Source organism: Ascaphus truei, chromosome 4 (genome assembly GCF_040206685.1).
Source record: "Ascaphus truei isolate aAscTru1 chromosome 4, aAscTru1.hap1, whole genome shotgun sequence".
NCBI classification, from domain to species: Eukaryota; Metazoa; Chordata; class Amphibia; order Anura; family Ascaphidae; genus Ascaphus; species Ascaphus truei.
In genome coordinates, this window is record NC_134486.1 from 217,639,250 (window position 1) to 217,663,292 (window position 24,043).

Here is a 24,043-nt window from a genome sequence, read left to right on the forward strand (position 1 = left end):
TTCTCTGCAAACCCCTCCTTGAAACTCATACCCTAGCAATCCCTGCTTGCTGGCACTCCTGGAAAGGCAAAAACAGAAAAATTCTTTGTCTCACATTTACAGTTTATGCAAGTACAACTGTTAGGCTCAAGAACTGACACTCTTAAACCCCAAAACATGGATCAGAGGTAACCAAACGGGCTTCACCTTTATTTGAGAGCCTGGTTACCCCCTCACCGTCACACACGTCATTACTATTCTGTTCGTTTTCTAGGGTAGGTTACGTTCACCGCTCCATGTGATGTGAATGAAAGAGGAGGGTCCTAATCCTCTGTTCAGGTCACTGCAATTAGGATCGTGTGGGTTCTAAAAAAGGCAGAAATTAAGCGATCCAGAAGTCTTGATATTCATTGCTTAAAAATATATCCAAGACGACTTGAAATATTATTTACAATACTTGAGTGATAGTCTTAAGTAATGGCATTATTTTATGCCGATGGAAGCTGTAAAAATTGTTGGGGCTTCCAGGGCCGACGACCACTTTCCCAGGACTCAGGACTAGAGTTTCCTCCCACCCCCCGCCCCCCATGTTTAATTGCAATTTTGCAAGACTCCCCTCATTCTCTTCACTCCCCCTTCTCACACACCTCACTCTTGCTGCATTCTCCCACTGCCACCTCTCATCCTCCCCCATGTACTGTATTTCTTTCCCCTTCTGTCTCACTCCCCCCTTTTATCCTGGATCTTACACCCCCACCTCTTCCCCTCCTATACCCCCCCACACACTCTCACTCCCTCCTCCCCTCACTCAATAACCCAACTTCCCCTCCCCACACCTTATAACACCCTGCCTTCCCACCCCATGCAAATAGCCCCGCCTACCCTCCCCACACCGCAGTAAATAAGACCCCCTCCTCACACTCAATAGCGCCCCACGTCACCCAATACACATACCTTAGCTTACATTGGGGGAGGCCTCCGGTGCCGCACTGATCTCCCAGGCAAATGCATAAGTTCTACTCTTCGACTTCGGGCCCAACTTCCGGCACAAAACTATGGAGAGCTGGTCCCCACAGTCACCGGGCTCAGAAGATATGTCTCGGCTCTCACCACCCCCCCACCCACCCCCTCTTGTCGGCAGCCATGGACACTCCTGTTTTTCATTGAGTTGGGTTTGCTGCTTTCAGTCCCACATAGCATTCAAAAAAATGCTATTTCTTAAACAAATCACCTAGAACTATTTAGTTACCCTTGGAGATTTTTTTTTTTTTTAAATGTACAATCGGCCTTGCAATCCGCTGTTGGATAACGCATCGACTTATTGCGGATCCATGTTTATCGGCTGTGGTGACCGTCAGAGAAGTGGGTCCGGCGTCGGATAATGCGTCCAGAGGAAAACGGACTGTCTGATACCAAGGACCACCTGAATGTTTCCTGTGAAAAAATTAAGGCACTAAAAGTTTCAGAATAATTTTAAAATATTTGCTTCCCCCCCCCCCTTTTTTTTAATGTGTATGTAATTATGTAGTTACATTATTAAGCTATACTGTAGGTCACTTTAGTCCTAGGTGAAACAGCGCCTTTAAGCTTGTTATCCGTGTGTGTGTGTGTGTGTATATATATATATGTATGTATGTGTGTGTGTGTGTGTGTGTGTGTATATATATATGTATGTATGTGTGTGTATATATATATATATATATATATATATATATATATATATATATATATATATATATATATGTGTGTGTATATATGTATATGTGTGTGTGTGTGTGTGTGTGTGTGTGTGTGTGTGTGTGTGTCTGTATGTACAAATGAATTTACCAGATGTAGATCCGGAAAATAGAGACAGCACACAGCCAGGGAAGTCCAAAAACACTGTATTCATGAGAAATACATGGCACTGCATCCAACGTTTCGGTCATCCGAATGGGACCTTCCTCAGGGACGTGCAACAAGAAACCTCCACCATATAGCAACAAAAAAAAAAATCATTTGTGAGCACATTCACATGTCTTAAATGTGTGCTCATTTGCGTGTGGTTTCCCAGAATCCCTTGCTGCAGCCGAAGCACTGTATACTAGGAAATAATGGTGAAAAGGCAGGGTTGCTGACCTGTCTAAGATATGTAAATGTGCTCACAAGTGATCTTTTTATTTGCTATATATGTATATATGTAGTTCCCTTTCCCTGTGCCTAAGGGAAACAACGCGGGCTGCTATACCTGTTGCTCACAGGAGGCCAAAGCCTCCGCCGCTGGGAGCCTGGGGTGAGCTTTTTCTCCTTTAGTGCAGCGCCTCCACCTATGAGGGATCCCAGGGTTGGTATATAACAAAGGTTTACTGACACACGCACATACTGCACCGACACACTTTATTCGAGCAAATACCCGCTATGTACCTGGCAGATACCTGGAATGCGCCGCTCCTCACCTCTGACAAGCCCCGTTGCATTTGCCTTCCCAGCCTGGGTTCATGCCTGGCTGATGGGCGGCTGATCTGTTAAATGATAATGATTAGGATTTAATAGGCTGCAATGCTTCGCGTGTCTACCAGATGGCATAAATTCATGAATTGTAATGCAGTATATATATATGTAGTGTGCAGTATGGCAGCCAACGGGAATGAAATGCTTCAATCCCTGCCGGAAAATAACTCAATGCACTCGGGCAGAAAACAGTCACAAACCTCAATACACCCGGGTATACCCGAATTCGTGGGACTAGCCGAGCTCGAATAAAGTGTGTCGCCAGTGTATAATAACAATGCCCCAATGTACTAAGGTGAGCGTCCCTATCTGGGGCCTTCCCTACAATATTGTACTGATTGGGGCCTTTGGGGTGAGTCCTGGCCTTGTCCAGAGAAGCACTGCTTCCTGGATACTACCTGTCTCCTTGCTGTCCCCCGTTCGACTCGCGCACGTGGGGTTTGCGCGCCAAACTATGCCCTGCCTCCTCGAGCCCTACTGGTTCATACATCTGATGTGGTGTCTACCTTCCTAAGCACTATGGTACATGTAGTCCCGCGCGGCTCTTGTAGAGCCACCTAAGATGGCCATCGCAACTCTGCACACACTGTGCATGCAAGATGGCCGTATTACACATGCGCGACATCTCAAGATGGCCACCGCCTGCACTGTAGCGCTCCCCTTTTGCGCGGGGCTCCGGCACCTAGCCGCCATCTTCCCGGCGCCTGCGGTAGAGGAAAAGCGGACTTGGATATATGTATGTGTGGAAACACTGTATGCTGGGTGATAATGGTGAAAGGCTTGATTATTAAGTTCTGCTAACAAGGTACAGATACCTCTTAATCAATATATGGGAGATTCCACATTGTACCGCACTCAAATTAAGCTAAAAGATTTACTGAAAAAACAGGCACTAGACAGTGATATCATCTTTCTCAGCAAATGCAAAAAGGAGCATCTGATCCCAAAAGGACTTGTCTTCAAAAACCCATTTGCGAACACATACAACACAAAATTCTCCCAACAACTGTGCACCAGGAACTCAGAAAGATTAAGGAATCATCTGCTTAGCATCTGTTACAGCAACAGGAGAAAGACAAAGGGACAATAGACAGCATCCTGGACACAAGAAATATACACACCGACACATGGAGAGGACTCCAAAGATTCCATGAAAAATTCCTGAATGGTCTAATTAGCAATAAGGAAAAGAAACTGCACAGACTGAGGCTAAGAAGGAGATACTCTGCAGCAGCCATCACAACCACAAATAATACAAACATTCACAATCACAAACAGCAGGACTGCACTGTTAACATCTCAGACTACACACCAAATCAAAGGGTATTATCAAAGGGTCTCACATTCTGTCCTACCAAGCCCATGATCAAGAGGAGAGCCATAGAATCGCTAAAGGCCAACCGCAACATAACAATCAAACCTGCGCACAAGGGAGGTGCAGTGGTCATAATGAACACCACAGACTACCTACGGCAAGCACACAGACAACTCTGATGCAAAGTATTACACCAAACTGCATGAGGATCCTACAAAAAAAATACATGTGACAATTCAACAGGATCATTAAAACACAAGAGAACAAGAGAACAAGAGATCCACACAAGAGAACAAATTCTGGACCTGATACCACCTAACCGAAAACCTGGCATATTCTACATGCTCCCTAAAATTCACAGAGGGTAACTCTTGGTGCCCTATTATCTCTGGATCTGGCACACGAACTGAGAATGTCTGGCTGGGTGGAAGGCATTCTAAAACCACTTGTCCGGAACACACCCAGCTATAGCCAGGACACCACCGACTTGCTTAACAAGCTTAATGCCATTGGCCCCCTCCCAACAGGAACACTACTAGCTACCATGGATGTAGAATCACTTTACACAAACATCCCCCACAAAGATGGGATTTCAGCCTGCGGATACTTTCTGGGACCGCAGGAGCCACTCACAGAGATAGTGACTAAGTGCATCAAATTTATTCTGACCCATAACTACTTCACATTTGGAAATGACACATACCTCCAGACAACGGGGACTGCTAAGAGCACTCGGATGGTGCCACAGTATGCCAATTTGTTCTGTGCAAAACTGGAAAGGGACTTTCTTTCCACCTATCACTTGAAACCTCTTACATACCTTTGGTACATCTATGACATCCTCCTGATTTGGAGCTCTGGTGTACAGGACCTCCTGCAGTTCCATGAGGACTTCAATACGTTCTACCCGACCATCAACCTCAAACTCACCCATTCCCCGGACGAAGTAGATTTCCTAGACACCACCATTACTATAAAAACAACCTTCTACAGACTTCTGTATACCGCAAACCTACACACAAAGCTAGCTATTTGAAGGACAACTGCTTCCACCCCACACACACTAAGCATGCAACCATCTAAAGTCAAGCCATACGATACAACCGGATATGCTCTGACACAGCAGACAGAAGCCAGTAGATTACAGTCCTGAGATCGGATTTCATGAACTGTGGATATAACCACAGAATTGTAGACCAGCAAATCCACAAAGCCATCAGAATGCCAAGAAGTGATCTCCTTGAATACAGACAGAAAGAGACAAGCGACAGGGTACATTTGGTGGTCACATATAACCCACACCTAGAAGCCCTACACAAGATTGCCAGGGAACTATAACCCATTCTCCAGGAAGATACAAGACTGCAACAGGTCTTCCCTGAAACACCCTTATTATCATACAGACAACCTCATCATAGTCTCAAGAAAATGATGGTGAGGAGTAAAGTATTCAACAGTACAACTGAATGCGGGACAAGACCATGCCAGGACATAAGATGCAAAACTTGCGCAATGCTCCACACAGCGGACACAATACAAATACCACACAGGAATCTGGAGTACAAAATCAGAGGAAGGTTCACCTGTTCCTCCACCAATATTGTGTACCATATCATGTGCATGAAATGCCCAGGGGGCTGCTACTACATAGGTGAGACAGGACAGGTGCTAAACAAGAGAATGAATGTGCATCGCCACAGCATCACACGCGGAACAAGAGTCCTGTCGGCGAACATTTCTCTGACTCTCGCCATAAGATGAATGATCTGAAGGTGGCCATACTCAAAGGTAATCTTAGAACACGGAAAGAAAGACTGTTGCATGAAGATAAATTTATGCAACTGTTCGGGACACTTAGCAGCGGCCTAAACAGAGACTGCAGTTTCATGAGTCACTACTGACACTAGGACACTCTTCCCATGAGTCTTAAATCGCATACAGCACAGACGGGAGGGATAGGTTTCAGTCACAGATAAAATTCCAAGATGCACTGTTTTTAAGTTAAACCTTTCTTGCTTTATCCATTGTAACATCGCCGGAAGAAGAGATCAGTGTATCTCGAAAGCTCGCACAAATAAAAGCATTTCGTTAGCCACAGAACGGTATAGTCTGTTCGTTTTTGATTTTTAAAAAAAATATATATAGATCTATATATATATTTCATGTACTGTAATTAGGATTTAAGAGTGATTTATTTAATTTAAAAAATTTAAATACTTGAAAATGTATGGGGTGGTGTTGTAAATATTAATGACTTATTTTGCATTCATTATTTTTTCCAATTACAACATGTCCGTTTAGGAGCAGCAAAAATTACAACAAAATGTTAATCTATTGTAATGAGATTTTCACCCTGATTTAATTTCCCATGTACTGTATCCCTAAGGCCTCTTAAACATTTGGAGATCTGTGTGTCCTCGCATGTAAGACTTGCCTAAATGAAACAGACGGAATCCAAGAAGGGATTTGATGTATTAATTGGGGCACTTTTTACTATTCGCGCTGGCCAGATTAGTTGTGCTGCAACGCATTGCCCTTCAGAAGATGCTTATCCCCTTGCTCGTGAAAAGTTGGCCGAGGCAAACAAAATAATTGCAAAAATAACCCTATTAACAAATTGAGTTGTTTATTTAATTTTTAGCTGACTTTAATAAAAATAATAATAATTTACAATTACAGTACTTTTTTTTCCAATGAGGGAAATGATTAACCAGGTAACAAATAAAGCACATTTCCTTTTCTATATTCTTTGACACTGAAAGTTAGGAGACATAGGGGCAGATTCACAAAGGTCCGCCTCGTCCAGGGTTCCGCGGGCGTGCTGAGGCGTCAGGGGGGGTGTCGGGGGCGGGCCGGGGATGGGCCAGTGACGTCACGGAGCTGGTTCGCCCTCATTGGGCGAACCGCTCACGTGACCGGCTCTGTCTCCGGCAAGCGCGTGATTTAAAAAATTACCTAAGACCTACGCTTCCATTTAGAAAGTTCCACTTCCACCTTTGAAACAGGCTCTGACACACCTCTCTGAGCTCTGCCCTTTGGAACACAGCAATATATCTGTTTGCGATACTTTGTTGTCAAACCAAAGACTGTCTATTGCTCTGAAAGCTGTAACAATAATGTGTTACACTTACCTGTAGTAATATAATGTTACACATTAGCTGCAGCATTTCACAGACTGCACCATAGGCTGAAGGCAGCCATTTCGTAAGGTAGGGGGGCGCAAATTTTAGGTGCTGCGCTCTCCCACACTGCTCCTGCCTCCCTGCCTGCTCTCCCACACTGCTCGTGTCTCCCTGCCTGCTCTCCCACACTGCTCCTGCCTCCCTGCCTGCTCTCCCACACTGCTCATGCCTCCCTGCCTGCTCTCCCACACTGCTCATGCCTCCCTGCTTGCTCTCCCACACTGCTCCTGCCTCCCTGCCTGCTCTCCCACACTGCTCATGCCTCCCTGCCTGCTCTCCCACACTGCTCATGCCTCCCTGCCTGCTCTCCCACACTGCTCCTGCCACCCTGCCTGCTCTCCCCCACTACTCCCAACCCCCTTTACCTTTGTTCCGGCAACAAATGACACCACGGGGTTGTGATGTCCAGACATGTGACCCCACGGTGTCATTTGATGCCGCGTCGCCGAAGCCAAGGTGAGTTACAGAGGCTTTGGGGAAGAGCGCGGGGCCTCTGTAGCCGCCACGCCCCCGCCAAAAAAAACTTGCGACCCCTAGTTTGCGCACCCCTGTCGTAAGGCACAAAATCAGCATTTTTACAGGCACACCAAACGATTGCAAGTTTTGGTAAGAATGTAGAATTATAGATCGTCACATGCTTCACATATAAAAAAGACAGAGAAGAGGAGGCAAGCAGTATTGCTGCTTTAATTATAAACCCCATAAGCCCTTATTCAATCTTGTGTGTAATGGGGCAATGCATAGTTATTGATGCAGTAACTGCCATTTAAGAGAATGGAAGGTACTTAATTATTACGGTACTTTATAAGGGCAATCACCCCAGAAACCTATGTGAGTTTAACTCTGATAATGTTCATATCTTGCCCCCTGAGTTTTGGTGTTAAAGGTAATTGTTTTCTTAATCTCTAGCGTCTGATGCTACCATGGTAACTTTAAACTCCACTGGGGTTTGGGGGCATCCACTTTTAACTTCCCTGACACCTTCAAATTTAAAATGCTTATATCTCTTGAACTGAGCATCAGATTAAAAAAAAAAAAAAAAATCAACAATCCCCTGAAAAGTCGAGAGGAAAAAATAAATATCAACGACGAAAAATCTGCAGCACTCACTGGGATAGTAAATATGAAGAAATGGATTTATTACATAAGATAAACAATCAGGACAAATAAATTGGTGTAGTGAGGGACGTTTCAGACATCCCGGTCTTTTTATCAAGCTCCTACACCAGCGCACAGCACACTGGTTCTATTTATAGTGCACTGTTTAAGCTGCTTTGGCAATGTGTGAAAAATAACTATCTATACATGAGGTAAAAAGGAGGCCCATAAGTGGAACTAACTGATAATCAGGGACCCCAATCAGGACCCCCAAAAATGATCAAAACACACAGTACTGAGTTGAAAAGTGTCCTTCGGCAGCTGCCACTTACCCTGAGACCGAGGCCCCGCTGCCTCAGTCAGCGCGACCGCACTGCGGTGGTACGTGGAGAGGCACTTCAGGCTGATTGTTGTCCACAGGGAACATTTTTGCGTGCGGGGGGGCATGGCCAAAATGGGTCGGGGGGGGGGGGCGGCCATGTCTCTGTAGCTCCCCGCCCCCCCCCCCCCAACCTGGTCTATGCAGCTCCCCGCCTCACTGTTAACACAAGTATGTGTGTGTGTGTGTGTGTGTGTGTGTGTGTGTGTGTGTGTGTGTGTGTGTGTGTGTCTCTGTGGAAGAATGACCAAGGCGCAGAAAAAAGAAGGGGGAGGGGGACAAACATAGAGTAGTATGTCTGATAATGTGTCACTTGTGAAGGGTAAGGGATACACTCACAATTAGATGGACTCAATGAGCCTTATTCAAATTGGTTGGATCTGGAACAAATTTTAGTGTTGTCTGTTCTGGAACTGGATTTTTCTTTTCCACACTAGTATCGTGCTGCAGGGTCCACATCGCCCTGCGTGAACTTGCTCTCTGTTTCAAGGGATCACCATATATAGAAAAAGATATTGGGAAACAAACATAGTGTAACACAGTTTATTAAAATAATAAAACCTTATAAACATATAGGTTTTCCACTCACACTTTGTGAGTAGTAAAAAGCAGTTGGAGAGTTTGTAATCAAACTCTCACACTCTGCTTGTATCCTGATCTGCTAGTGTCCGTTCCAGATAGCGTTGTAACTTGATTTGGAGATTCCCTGGAGACTCTGCTGCTCTGTGTACCGGTGTCTGTTCTCCCTGACAGCCAAACACTTTTGCGTCACGTGTCTTTCTCCGGGTATTGCGAGATCTCGCCTGTGCACTGCTCTGCTTCCAATCCGTTCGCGGTCAGAACTGTCACTCTTCCTTAATCCTCCTGCTGCGTTTTCACCAATCACCCTATGCGTTTCACCGATAAGGCTTCTTCAGGGGTATTTGTTTTTTTGGGGGGGGCGCGGTTGCGGAGACCCCGCACTCTTCCCCGAGGCATTTAAATTAAATGCCAGGGAATCGCTTGAGGCCTCTGCAACTCACTTACCCGGGTTCAGACGCGTTTCTGTGACGCGTCACCATGGCAAGACGGCGTAAACTTACGCAACGGTGTCATGCAGAGTGACGTTACACGTCAACCGCCATGGCCACGGGGTTACATGACGTCGCGTGACCCCCAGTGGCGTCGTATGACGCCGCCAAACCAAGCAAAGGGGGCCCGAGAGCGAGGAGGAGCAGACATGGGGGCCAATTCCAAAAGTTTACGCTCCCGTAGACTGTCATCTTTTTTTTTTTTTTTAAATATACATATCTCTCTCTCTCTCTGTCCTGCATTCCCTTGGAGCTCAGGGCGTGATCCAACCAGTGAGAAAACCGAGGAGGGGGATCCCTCCTTTTTTTTATTTCCTCCAAAATGGGTGCTGTGCCGGAGGGGCCATGGCACTCGGGCACCGCGACCCCTCAAAGGGTTCAAGGATTTGAATGTTGGGTACAAGCAATTTATATGACACTTTGGCATTTATTTGAAATGACAGAGTTTTGTAGGAAAGATTTTCTTTGTAATGTACAACCAAAACTTCAGATGCCTGTAGTACAAGCCTGTCTCACACTCCCTTTAACCCTTTGAGGGTCCCGTGACATATCGACCACACCATGAGGTCTGGCACTCCACGGGCCGCATGACGTAGTAACTACATCATAGGCTTTTTTAAATTTTTAAAGGGCATATTGCGTTCTGCTTTTCTGAGGGGCGCTGAATGCGGAAGAGTAGACTCCTCTTCTGTTTGCGTCATTGCGTCATAAGTACATAAGTGATGTTGCGATCACATGATTGGACTGCAAGAAGCAGTTTTGGCACTGTTCCTCCGACCCTCAGAGGTTTAAAACCGCTTTCCTCAATGTTTGGCTCAAAAATAGATTTATTTTTCGTGTTTTGGAACTGCTCGTACTACTCTTGAGATCTGTTTTCAATATCTTTCTGCCATTTTCCATAAGTGTCAAGTTGAGCCGTGAAAAATAGTGTCTCAGAATAAATAAAAATGGCTGCCAGAAATTTGTCACAGTAAAAAAACGCCAACAACTCATTCATCTTTAGGGAATTAAAAAACAAAAACCACAATGGTTATGTTTGGGAAATCAGGCTGCGTCTTTAATATAAATGTAACTTTAAAGCAATTTTTGAAGGCATTTGTTGTTTCGCTTTTAGTCTCCTTAAAACCCATTTACTATTTAGCATATCTGGACTGCATATGTTTCTATTCTGTTAATTGCTGGTTGTTTCGTTTAATTATATAAATTATTTTTTGTTTTGTACTTTCCTAGAGTAATTGCTTCCTCACCTTTAAAAAAAAAAAAAAAAAATATTAATATAAGTATTGTCATGAATTCTGAAAAGCATCAGCATCCTATCGTGTCCCACTTGATATTTTTTTGTAAGGGAAAGAAGATTGTTAAATCTAGGGAAACAAAGATCACTGTTAATCTGCACTCAGAAGCCCCACAATTAAATCATAGCAGATTCACATTAACCTTTAATCACCTCAATATAATACTAAACCTCTATTTTAATGGATACAGTTCAGACGTAGTATACATGGAAATATAAAAATATTTTTTACAACTTTTATTTAATAGCTAGCTCGGTACTTAGGGAAAGCCAGTATAATTTTAAGAGGTATGCCCTAATCATTGGACTGATGAAAGAAGATGGTTATAAAGGAGACTTTGCTAATTTCCTATGACAGAAATAACAAAAAAATGATACGTTGGGAATTATTCATTAAAGTGCGATACAGCCGACCGCGAACATTGCAGGGAAACTTCCTATGACTTATTTGCAGTTAACATGACCCCCATGTTGTTGCACGTCAGAATGCGGTGTACCAAGTTCCATTGCAGTATTGGCTAAGCCATGTGTAACAGGGGAGTTATCCCTGTTCAGGTAATGTGCCTCTAATCCAGCAGTGTGGTGGTTAACTGCTGGTAGTCAATTAACAAACACCACCTGCCTGATTGCTTAGAAAAGCCTGTCTTTTGAGACAGGAAGTGAGACTCCTTAGCTCACACCTGAGCTGAACTTGGAGACAAAGCAGAGATTGTCCCTTACTCTCACAACTTGTGAGACTGACATGGGGACAGACGTCTTGTGTCTACTATACCAGAAGAGGCTGCTTGCACGACACAGAGGAAACTTCTAAACCTGAATGCTGACAAATCCTGAAGAAAAGGTAGCAACCAGGAACAGAGAAGATTTTCCCTCCAAACCACAAGGAACAGATAAGACTTTCATTTAGAAGACTTTTTTATATCTATTCATTTCAAGGAAATAGGCGCAATAAAAGCCTTATTTAATTTCACTATAACCAGACTCCCTTGCATACCTCTGTGAGCATCCGCCTACGTATGGTGTCCGAAGTGGGACGAGAGGTGGTTCTTGAAGTTAAGGAACCCGGAGTTTGGCTGTGAATTTTTTTTATACTTTTTGCCTACAAACCGTCTGAGCAACATAAAAAAAAAAAAAAAAATCTCATGCAGCAGAGACCAGAATTAAAGTGATACACACCCATGCAGGAAACTTACACTGCACTGAAACTTACAAAACCACAGATGGACTCTTTTCCCCAATCCCGAGAGAGAGAGAGAGAGAGAGAGAGAGAGAGAGAGACTACTGAAGCAGGTAAACCTTATTTGCCTATCACAATAATAAAGTGTAATATGGTCATTGAAATAGGGGATTTGCCTTCCAGCCATAGTCAGGGTTCATGAAGTGAGTTAGCCCTTGAAAGGGATAGGCGTTTGTTGTTTTCAAATGTTTAGCTGAAGCAGTGAATACAGATGGTGACCCATGAACGGTACTGATTCTGCATGTAAAGGCTGCCACACCGCATAGGACTACCAGTTGTGAATGGAGTATATGCAGGAAAATGTGAAAATTGATGCAAGACTGTGCTGAAGCAAAGGAATTTTCAGTAAACAAGTGCTGAGGGTAAAATTGCCTACTATAAAAAAGGAATTGCTGAACTGTGTAAAAGGTATCCCAAAGTGTGAAGAGTGAATGTCATAATACCCAAAGTTGAGACTGAACTCAAGCAGAAAATCACATTATTTGGCTGAAGCAGAGAGATTGCATCTAGCAAGTAAATGGTGTAAAGCAAATAGACGGTTTTACCTAGCAACCGCACATCCTGTATACCCGAAGAGAGAAAATGCGTGCACAGCACTGCTGATATTGTAAAACCTATCCAAGAAAGAAAAAGTTTACGGAGATGCCTGTGAGAGCTACGACCTCTACAAGCCAAATATGCCCACCTGTAGGACTACCACAATTGGGGGTTCTAGCAAATACAGTGGCAACAGCTGCAATAGCGACTCCTGAGGTCAGGAAGAAAACTACACCTGAGAGCCCCAAAATGGAGGACAAGATGCAGCGTTCCTGTAATGAACCCTACCCCACGGAAGAGTGGCCCTTCCAGTCCAATAAGGAGGAAGACATCTCTTACGGGGAACCCGAACCGAGTCACACCCACAAAACACCCCAAGAATGATGGGGGTGCCTGAACTCGGCACGAACAGAAAAGACCACTCTCTATGATGACGAATATGGTCGACAAGAGAGAGAGCGGGAGCAGCAGATCACCCAATATTTCTGTCAGCTAAAGCAACTGCAAGAAAAGCCTGGCGTATATAATGAAGCTGTTGAAGTATTAAATAAAGGAGACCCCAGTATTCCTGATGGGACGGAGTCATCCTAAACAAAAAGGCGGAAAAAGAAAAGTGGTTCTTCACTTACCGTGGAAGGAACAGACACGTCCGCAGATCCTGTGGAGAAAAAGGGGGACCGAGATGCCCTGCAGCCTAGAGAAAATGGAGAACTTGTCCCGCCGATAACCGAATATCCGGAGGGCCCAAGGCAGAAGTCGTGTACCCCAAAGAAGTGTCTGTCCGTTGCCAACAGTGAGGAACCCTCAACCAACCATCCCAGGGAAGTGGAGCCGGAGCCAGTGAGTGATGATCCCTTGACCAGCCCTGATGATGCCCTGAAAAATGCCAGGCATGACTGTGATATGCTCCGTGAACAATTGAAACAAAAGAAAGATGGTTACACAGAGCTACAGAAAAATAACGTGAGGCTACAAAAAGATGTGCTCACAATTTACTCTTTAGCCAGGACAGAATTGGACGATCTCAAGACTGAGCTAGATACTGCAAATGCTACTATTTCCGCCATGGATGAAAAGCAGAGACAATCTGATAAAATGATGGCTACGCTAAAGCGGAAGTATGAGTAGGCACAGAAGCAGATGACAGTCTTCCAGCAAGAGGTTCACACTCTTCGCATAGAGCTGAATGCCTCACAACAGGAGGTCAACAATGTCCGGAAAGAGGTGGACGTATCTCAGAAAGAGGTTCAGACACTCCGCAGAGCATTGAATGCCTCACATCATGAGACCAACAGCTGCTGCACAGACCTGGAAGTTTCCAGAAAGGAACTACACAGTCTCACTGAGGAGCTGGACATTTCTAAAGAAACGATTGTCAATCTTAATACAGATCTCCAAGTCTCCCAGATGGAGCTTCAGACCCTCAACCTAGAGAAAGAAGTCTCAAGCCAGGAGACTGTCATTCTCAAAGCAGATGTGCGTAAATGGAAGGAGGACTGCAAAGAGGCCCTGAATAGTACAGAGACTGAAAAAGGAGAAAATTTAAGATTACAAAGAAAAAACTTAAAACTCAAAGAAGACAATTTTAATTTGACAAACGACGTCAAGGAAAAAAATGAAAAGCTACACGAGCTTAAAGAAATAAATAGACTTTTGGAAGGTGAGAAGTTTGAAGCAGAGCACAGACTGCAGAACCAACTGCAAGCTCTGCATACGCACCTCGAGAAGGCCGAGGAGGAGCAGCGAACTCTGCAGGAAGACAATCTGCAGGCTGTTAAAGAAATTCAAGTGCTGCAGGAACGTCTGATTACCCAGTATGTCCCCGCAAAGCAGCATGAGAAACTGAAGGCTACCCTGAGCGTCACCAAAGCAACGCTAAAGGCCAAGCTTAGAACCCAGGTGACACGGCACAAAAGGGAGCACAAGATGGTCCAGAAACTGAAACAATTAACTGTGGCCCAAGCAAAGAAGTTCATAGTGCTTCACAATGCAATAAAAATGTGGAAGCAAGCTCAGAGAAAGCAAAGCATGCAGATAAATTCCCTGAGAAGAGACTTGCAAGACGCACTCAAAAAAAAAAGGGATCTCTCACGGATGAGATGAAAGTTCTACAAGGACAAGTATTGAAACTGACTAAGCGTCAGTATCCCACAGCCACAAAAACCCATGAAGACACGGGTACAGTGAAAGCTGGTAATACCGCTCGTCTGAAAGACAGGGTTGCAAAATGTGAACCACGTAAACAAGCACTAGCAAAACCTTCAGCCACCCAACATGCAATAAAAGAAGTTACACGTGCTGAATCAAAACCAGAAGAATCCTTAGCTGATGAAGCTGAAAAGATGGGACATTCTCTGGAAGTGGGGGTGGAATTACAACGTAATCCCAAAGAGGCTGAACTAGCAACCCCATTGAGTGGAAAAAGGGCAGAGAGACAGCTTCAAGAGCAGAAAACTCAAAGGGCTGTTTTTAAACCCTCTGCAAATACTGCCATACAGTCTGGCTACAGTAAGACGAGCACCCGTCGCGAGGGAAATCTCATGACCGCGCACATAGCAAAAAGACTATACTTAGAAAAAGTCCTCCTCGAGCGACTGAGGAGTGCTGATCTCAAGCACCTTCGGGAGGAGACGCGAATAAACTGGAGAAAGGGCTCCAATCCCAGCGGGACTGAGGGTTCTCTTCCTCCATCCACTCTCATTCAAGTCACAGAGATATCTAGAATGAGAGTGGAAGGATGGGCTTTAGCCGTGGCAAGCCCGAGCTTCCCACAAACAGGGGAGGTATGTAACAGGGGAGTTATCCCTGTTCAGGTAATGTGCCTCTAATCCAGCAGTGTGGTGGTTAACTGCTGGTAGTCAATTAACAAACACCACCTGCCTGATTGCTTAGAAAAGCCTGTCTTTTGAGACAGGAAGTGAGACTCCATTGCTCACACCTGAGCTGAACTTGGAGACAAAGCAGAGATTGTCCCTTACTCTCACAACTTGTGAGACTGACATGGGGACAGACGTCTTGTGTCTACTATACCAGAAGAGGCTGCTTGCACGACACAGAGGAAACTTCTAAACCTGAATGCTGACAAATCCTGAAGAAAAGGTAGCAACCAGGAACAGAGAAGATTTTCCCTCCAAACCACAAGGAACAGATAAGACTTTCATTTATAAGACTTTTTTATATCTGCTCATTTCATGCTATATGTTTGGGGCTGGGAGACATGCTTATCTAAAGGAAGTGGTGGATTGCATAGTATTTCACTAGAAATACTCCCAAGTGAATATAAGCTTTGTTTACCCCTTGTTTGGATGGTTTCCTGATGTTAAGGAAACAGGCGCAATAAAAGCCTTATTTAATTTCACTATAACCAGACTCCCTTGCATACCTCTGTGAGCGTCCGCCTACACCATGGATGTGCAAAATGGGGGCGCACAAGATTTTCTGGGGAGTGGCAGTTATAGAGGTCCCGCTCTCCCCCAATGCATTTAAATTAAATGCCGGGGACCGTGCGATGCCTCTATAACACACTAATACATGCATTTGGCTGAGTTCCCTGTGTCTGCGCTGCACGCACCAGCCACGCTGGCGGCACGTGCAGCTGAGATCCCCAGTCTGCGGTGAGCTGCAGGGGGAAATATGAGGGGAGCGTGGCGGGGGGCGCGGCCACATCATTGGCTGAACTGCCGGGGGCATGGCCAGCGCTCCATCGCGAGTTGTTAGCACAGATTTCCTGTCTTCAGGGAAATCTGTTCGCATAATGTGGCGGGCAAGGTAGTTAGCGGGCCCGGCCCCATTGAGGGGCGGTTCTTGTCCATGCGGCGGGCGCTGCAGTGGGGACCTAGGGACCTAGCATTACCTTCCAGCGCCGCGTCGTCTTAGTAACGCGGGGTCACTTGACGTCACGTTGCCATGGTTACGCATGGTCACTTGCCGTCACGTTGCCATGGTAACGTGATGTCACATGACCTGATGCATCATTTGACACCGGGGCCCAGAGGGGGGGGGGGGTGCGGAAGCCGAAGAGAAGAGCGGGCAGGGGTGCTGGTTTTAGATTGATTTGCCTATGTTTTATATTTATTAAAGCCATGTTAATCATTACACACCGTGAGTCGACTGTCTCTTGTTTAGTCATGAACCTGTCAGCAACTTGCCCTACCAACAAGTTAAAATAGCTTCACATAAATGCTCAAGGCTGTCATCAAGAAATGAATATTTGTAAAATTATCACTTCACTTTACTCTACAACTCTCAGAGTTGTAAGCTGCAGTTATTCGTATTTTCTTCGTATCCTGCATTTTCCATACATGTCTCCCTTTGTTGAACTTACTGTTGGTTTCCATTCATTTTCTTTGGCCCACCACTACTTTGTGTATATTGATATATATTATTGAGTTGAAGTTCAGTAGATTAAAATCAACAAAAAATGAATTTGGAAAACAAAAAAGTTAACATGAGTGATCAGATTGGTATGACTTCATGTTTGTTTTTTTTAGTTGATTGCTGCCCGTACTCGGACTTTCAGTAGTTTTTTAATGACGTTTTCTAGGAAGAAATCTCGTTCACCAGTTCTGTTCGCATAGCTGAGGACTGGAACGATTTGGGTAGAAATTCATGTGGTCTCAAACCCAGAAGACCACCAACATCCAAATGCCGCCAGACTTGCAGCAGCAAAAGGGTCATGATCATCTCCATGTCTTAGAACTCTGCATATTGCTTTTTGGCTGTGTTAGTAACAATACTTTGGATGTTTGTGGGGTGCACAAATGCTAATATTTCTAATAGAATTAACTGAAACAGCTTGCCATTGTTGTCTTAACAATACAAAAGTGACATTAGTGGGGAAACATTCCAAAGATGTTCAAGAAGGTTTTGCTTTTTTTTTGTTTTTTTTTTTAATTGTTTAAAGACCATACCAAAAAACTAGAAATCTTTTTGAGATTTTAAGCACATTTTAAAATGTAGCTTTCCTGCTACACCCTGAAAATTAATGCTGTCACTATACCGATGCAGCGGCCGTTATTCGAACACTTCACACGTCATGTACATCCGATTTGAGACCGTGGGATGAATTCCAGCCTTCCTGCACTAAGATGCGAGTGCAGAAAAACGAATGTTCGTGTTCTGGCTTTTACAAACATGAAATTGACACAGTAGCACAGTAGCACAGTACTGTACACTTTACAATTCAAAAATACAGAACACCTACAAGCTCATATTGAACCCCCAAAATACCCACAACATATATATAAGCATATAAGTGTCACAGAGGAGTGCTACTGAGCATGGCAATGTATTTTAAAACCAGAGACATAACATAAAACACAGACAAAGCTCAGTGCACATCTAGAAAAACTTATATACGGTACAGTGCCTAAATATACATGTATAAATAACTAATAAATAATAAAATAACTAATAATTATTTATTAGTTATTTATACATGTATATTTAGGCACTGTACCGTATATAAGTTTTTCTAGATGTGCACTGAGCTTTGTCTGTGTTTTATGTTATGTCTCTGGTTTTAACACTTTACAATTCATCCATTTTATTGCAAACGAAGAAACAGAATCCATGCAATTCAAACAAAACATCCGCGATACGCGCGGGTGCCTGGGGCGATTGGCCTCGTTCATGCTGCGTGGGGAACAGCAGAGAACTCAAAATCGGTGCCGTGATGTGTTCGAATAACGGCCGCTGCATCAGTACAAGGTGTTATTTTCCCAGTGTTTTGACGTTTCCTTTAGAAAACATCACATTCCTAAGCATAAATATTAGATTTTGAAAGTGCAGGATTTTTTTTTTTTTTTTTGTGGAGATCTCCATCTGTTTGTAAATGTTCAGGTCCTGAGGACAGAAAAAATGTCGGTTTGCTTTTTATGAAATAATGGTATTGCTAAACAGAGGTGAAACTAAGGGGGAGCGAGCGGAACAGCTGCCCCGGGCACAGCAGTGTAGGGGGCACAGGTCGGGTGGGTATGAGCAGCGAACGCGGAAGCAGCACGATGGCGGCAGAGAGAGGGAGAGTGATGGCAGAAGATGGGAGCAGTGTATGCCCCAGCTGTCTGACTTGGAAGTCAGTCACAACTTCTGTTTTTTGCCACCGGAACGGTTCCACTCTACTCCACAGGGAAGGGGAGAGAGAGATACTTTGGGAGGTGAGTGAGAGATTTGGGAAGAGGGAGGGGGGGGGGGGTCATGGGATTAAGTCTTGCTGAGGCAGGGGATTAAGCCTTGGGCGGTGGGGAGACTTGGGGATGGAAGGGGGAGGGAGAACATACAAAAGATTCACAACTACAGTTTAACAATGACAGGATGGGTTCTTCAAAAAGTTTATGGAACTTGCCCCGGGTGCAAAAATACCTAGTTCATCCTCTGTTGCTAAGCATTCATTGCATATAGTATTAGTCCTAGAAGAAAAAGTACAATTAGATTGCCAATGTTTTAAGAGTGATTTGTTTCATGTGTTTTAATCCAAATCGTTTTGGAAGAAATTTTGTGTATGGGTATACTGCTACTTTAAATTCTTTTTTCCCCTTCCTAATGATATGCATTAAACTATATCCTTTTGCAGATTTTAATCCGTAGGTTGCTGAGAAGGCCTTTATGGCAGTCAGATATGTTTCTCACAGGGTTAGCAAAGCCTATTTAGACAGTTGTATAGGAGCTGTTGATAGAGTGCTGCTGTTCTGATGAAACAGTAGCCAACAAAGCAAACTAGACACTGTTTATTTTAAGAAGTTCTTTTGTACTTGTGATGATTTAGCTCACTTTGCATTCATGGGAAACAACAATCCTTTGCTTGCTTAAATCATCAAATCGTTAAAAGTAATGTTACCCAAGATATAAAACTACTCAACCCTAGCGTCAGGCTTGTGCCATTTAGAATGCCATTCAAATTCTAAAGCAGATACACCCTGTATTCCAATGTCCCTGTCTGAATCGCGATCAAGAGGACGTTCACCAGGATTAATGATATCGCTTTGCACCTTAGCATTTGTATGATTGATCAACAAGTGCATGACCTTACAGTATCATTACCTGAACTTCTGCCTTAAGCATTTTGTAATTGGAGTGTGGACTTATCTGAGCCAGTGCTGATGAACTTTTGGGCAGATGTAATAGACATTTTATTCACGTCGTGAATTAATGGGAAAAGGACACTAATGCTGCAAGTTTTTGTGATTTATACCATTTATTGTGGCTGTGCCCTCTAAAGCCACAATACCAAAGATGTGTGGGTTTATTGCATAGTTTTTCTCCTTTGCAAACTTGCTTCTGTTACAGATGCAGCAGCCGTTATCTGGACATTTCACGGAGCCGTTTTTGTGAACGCTGCTGTATTCCACGTGGTATTCGCTCGTTATTCTTCCGTGAACGTTGCCGTGAATGCCGCCTATCACACCCGTAATCTTCTACGGTTAGAGGATTTGTGTATGGCCAAGGAGCCTCAGAAAGGACTTCTTTCCCATGTACAGTATACAGTATGAACTCGTAACGTTAATCTTCAAATTACTTAGATTTTAAGACAACATATGACACAAACACTAGTAAACACGGGTCTTAACGCGGGACAGTTTGAAGAAATCATGCGGCACGACCTGGGTATGCCCAGGAATACAAATTGTGACATGTTCGGATAACGGCCGCTGCATCTGTACGTTGCTTCTATTCTACTAGAAGCTGGAAGTTGATGTGAGACCGTTAAATGTTGGATGCAGATCAAGGACGGTTGGCAACACAAGCAGCTGTGTGAAAGGGACTTTGTTTTATGATTTGGTCTGGTCCCGAAGGAGGAGAAAGGTTGCATATATGCCTTAATAACAATGAATTAATAGGTCAATTGATCACAAAACAGAAGCTATTAATTGGGTCACATTGTATGTCAATGAGAACTTCGGGATTGATTTTTGTTATTTAAAGCTCACTATGAAAAACGGATTGAAAAAAAAAAAAGCAGCAATTAATTTGACATTTACTAGAGACAAATTGTTTATTTCTTTCAGATTAGATTGCCCATTTCCTTTTTTTTGTTCCAAATCAAAGTAAGACACAGGATTTTGTTTGGCCATGCAAAAACACACATTAAAAAAAGACTTACTTAAAACCCCATACAGGTTAAGCATTGTTCAATGAATGCATAACATTTTTGTTTAGGAATTGGCTTTGTCGTCAGAATCTGCCAACCTTTATTACCTGGATAATCCTTAATTCAGACAGACTGATTTATATTTATAGGATCACAACTAGTGTTAATAGAATTAACTTCTATAGAGGAAGAACTAACCCTTTCAAGTATTTTAGGGTCTGCAATGCAATGACTCTGGCTTTTTTTTTTAATGCTATTATAAATCGGAAGGTTCCTTAGCGGTATATAACAGCATAAGCTCTGCAGATAGGAAACCTTTAATTACCCTACAAAATTCAAAATGGCTGCTGGTTAGTTCGCCAAACACTAATTCGGTCAGCGGAACATGCCCCGCATTTGGAACTATTCCTAATGTAGTTACTACCCATAATTGACCCACACTTTATAAGGAAGTTTTAGGTGACGACTATTCACCATACAGTGGTGATGGGGGAATTTTTCTAAATATATCTTCTACTGGAGGAAAGGGGGGCTTCCACTTTTTTGGGCAAAATGAGAGGAGATTGTACACTGGAAGACTGTTAAAGCAGAAATACGGTCCTTTTTTATATTTTGTACAAAATGTTAATCAGGGGAGACCACCGGAGCTGACCCCTGCTATTTTCAGCTCTCTGTTTCCTGTATAATTACCATTTTAATTGCCGGTGGTACTTCCAGCCCAAATTAGCAAGAAACAATGACTGTGGGCACCATCTTTGAAAATCCAGGGAGTAAACCAGCAACTAAAATGATAAATATCTTTTTTGAACCGTGGGGTCTCCGGAACTAAAAGTAGCGCAGTTCAACTCCAAAGGACCCTTGGTTTAAATGATTTATGGATGTCCAAAATGGGTGGGATTGCTGATTTAATTCATAATATGTATTTTTATGCCATATAGTTGGTAGAAACTTAAAGAAAGCAATTCACTTTGCTCGATGTCCACAAAATAGGAATCAATTGACTGGTAGCTCTTTCCAAGTTGGAAAGTCAATTTCCAAAGGTGCATGTTAAATTATGAGTTTAGTGAGTATGGTGGCCAATGTGATATCGAGGATCATATAAATCATACTGTAAATTGTACTTGATTAAATGTGTACTTATTCTGTACCTTACTAGGAGAGTTGAAAGCTAAGTTGCCATTTCGTCTCTCTTAAAGGTGTCGTCGGAAACAGTGGAGAATCGATTTGCCAGCAACCAGTGTAGTCATCACGTTTCACAATGAGGCCAGGTCTGCTTTACTCCGCACAGTTATCAGGTGGGTACAAAGGAGCCTATATCCTGCCATCAGCCACTCATGTTTAACATGGATGGCAAATATATGTTGCAGACAAAACAGGGAATGTTTCCAAGTGAACATATGCACAGGAAAATTGCTCTAATGTATAATATAGCTAAGCAAGCTTGTAAAACTGCAGGTCACTACGTGTGTTTAGTTATGTCGCAAAACATTGCAGAACGCCTTTATGGACTACAGAGAAACAGCACTAGAATTTAAAATAAGACTAAGCAACTTAAAAATACAAAAAGAACCATAACATTAAGAAATGTGTCGTGGTGTATTCTAACGATCATCAGGACCCAAACCTTTAGTATTACAATTGTGAATCGCTACTTCAAGCTAGTTACAGTGATACATTTACTGCCAGCTTGTGACTCTATAAGGGGGGGGGATTTACTAAGCTCTGATAAGGGGTATCACGCGTGATTGAGTGCCGATAATCCTTATCAGAGTTTAGTGAATCCTGGCAAATATCTAAAGGCTTATAACAACTAAAAAATACAGATCATATTCCTACAGTACTTTGTACAGTAATTTCTTTTTTTTCTTTTTACAGCGTATTAAAAAAAAGCCCAGTTCACCTTATCAAGGAAATTATACTAGTTGATGACTACAGTGACAATGGTGAGTTTTAATTGGGCATTCCCTATTTTTAAAAAAAATGGTATTCCAGTGGTTATTAAGGGTTATATTTACTATGTCGCAAGGCATCTTATGCCCCATTCACTTTGTGGCTTAGCTTAGAACATGGCTTTAAATTTAGTAGGGTTTATTTTTTAATCAAAAGTGGTGGATAGCTGGGGCAAAAATACTGCAACAGATTTATCAAAGGGGAAGAAAAATCCATCAAAATTAATAATAATTTATATATATATATATATATATATATATATATATATATATATATATAATCAAAAAATAAATAGATGATACCGTTCTGTGGCTAACGAAATGCTTTTATTTGTGCGAGCTTTCGAGATACACTGATCTCTTCTTCCGGCGATGTTACAATGAATGAAGCAAGGATAACTTAAAAACAGTGTCTCTTGGAATGTTATCTGTGCTTGTCCTTCCCCCGGTGTGGATGTGTTTTATGGCTAGAGGTGTCAAAGGGTAACTGAAAGCAAGTGAAGAAAGAGTGTGTATGTGTATCAGTGTGAATAAAAATGAATGGAGAGCCCACAGTATAAAGAGTGCTCTACACAAGGTGTGTGTGGAGTGAGAGGGATATAAATGGTGTGGGTGGGTGTGGAAATGTGAGAGTTTGTAGCACAACTAAAAGTGTGTGTGGATACTATGTGGTCCCTATTGGTGTATATGGATGGAAAAATAAGGAGTATTAGTATGTGTGAGAGACAGCTGTGTGTGCATACATATAGCACAGTATGTACAGACATGGCCTTTAGCGCTCATGGGAAGAGAGTTCGCTAGTGTCAGTAATGACTCATAAAATTTCGATCTCTGTTTAGGCCACTGCTAAGTGTCCCGAACAGTTGCATAAATTTGTATTCATGCAACCGTCTCTCTTTCGGGGTTTTAAGATTACCTTTGAGTATGGCAACCCTCAGATCGTTCATCTTATGGCCAGAGTCAGAGAAATGTTCGCCAACAGGACTGTCTCTTGTTCCGCGTGTGATGCTGTGGCGATGCAGGTTCATTCTCTTGTTTAGCCCCTGTCCTGTCTCACCTATGTAGTAGCAGCCCCCTGGGCATTTCATGCACATGATGAGGTACACGACATTGCTGGAGGAACAGGTGAACCCTCCTCTGATTTTGTATTCCCGATTCTTGTGTGGTATTTGTATTGTGTCCGCTGTGTAGAGCATTGCGCAGGTTTTGCATCTTGGGTCCTGGCATGGTTTTGTCCCGCATTCAGTTGTACTGCTGAATACTTTACTCCTCACCATAATATTCTTGAGATTATGGGGTTGTCTGTATGATAATAAGGGTGCTTCAGGGAAGACCTGTTGCAGTCTTGTATCTTCCTGGAGGATGGGTTGTAGTTTCCTGGCGATCTTGCGTAGGGCTCCTAGGTGTGGGTTATATGTGACCACCAA

At 43.3% G+C, this 24,043-nt stretch overlaps 1 protein-coding gene across 2 annotated transcripts in view; it reads left to right on the forward strand.

The window, feature by feature from the left end:
* GALNT2 (polypeptide N-acetylgalactosaminyltransferase 2) overlaps nucleotides 1-24,043 on the forward strand; it is a 363,681-nt gene that overhangs the window by 147,136 nt on the left and 192,502 nt on the right. For both annotated transcript variants that reach the window (XM_075596873.1, XM_075596875.1), the window contains exons 4-5: nucleotides 21,864-21,962; nucleotides 22,543-22,610. In XM_075596873.1, the coding sequence (XP_075452988.1) occupies nucleotides 21,864-21,962; nucleotides 22,543-22,610 (167 nt within the window). The remainder of the gene's footprint in view (nucleotides 1-21,863; nucleotides 21,963-22,542; nucleotides 22,611-24,043) is intronic.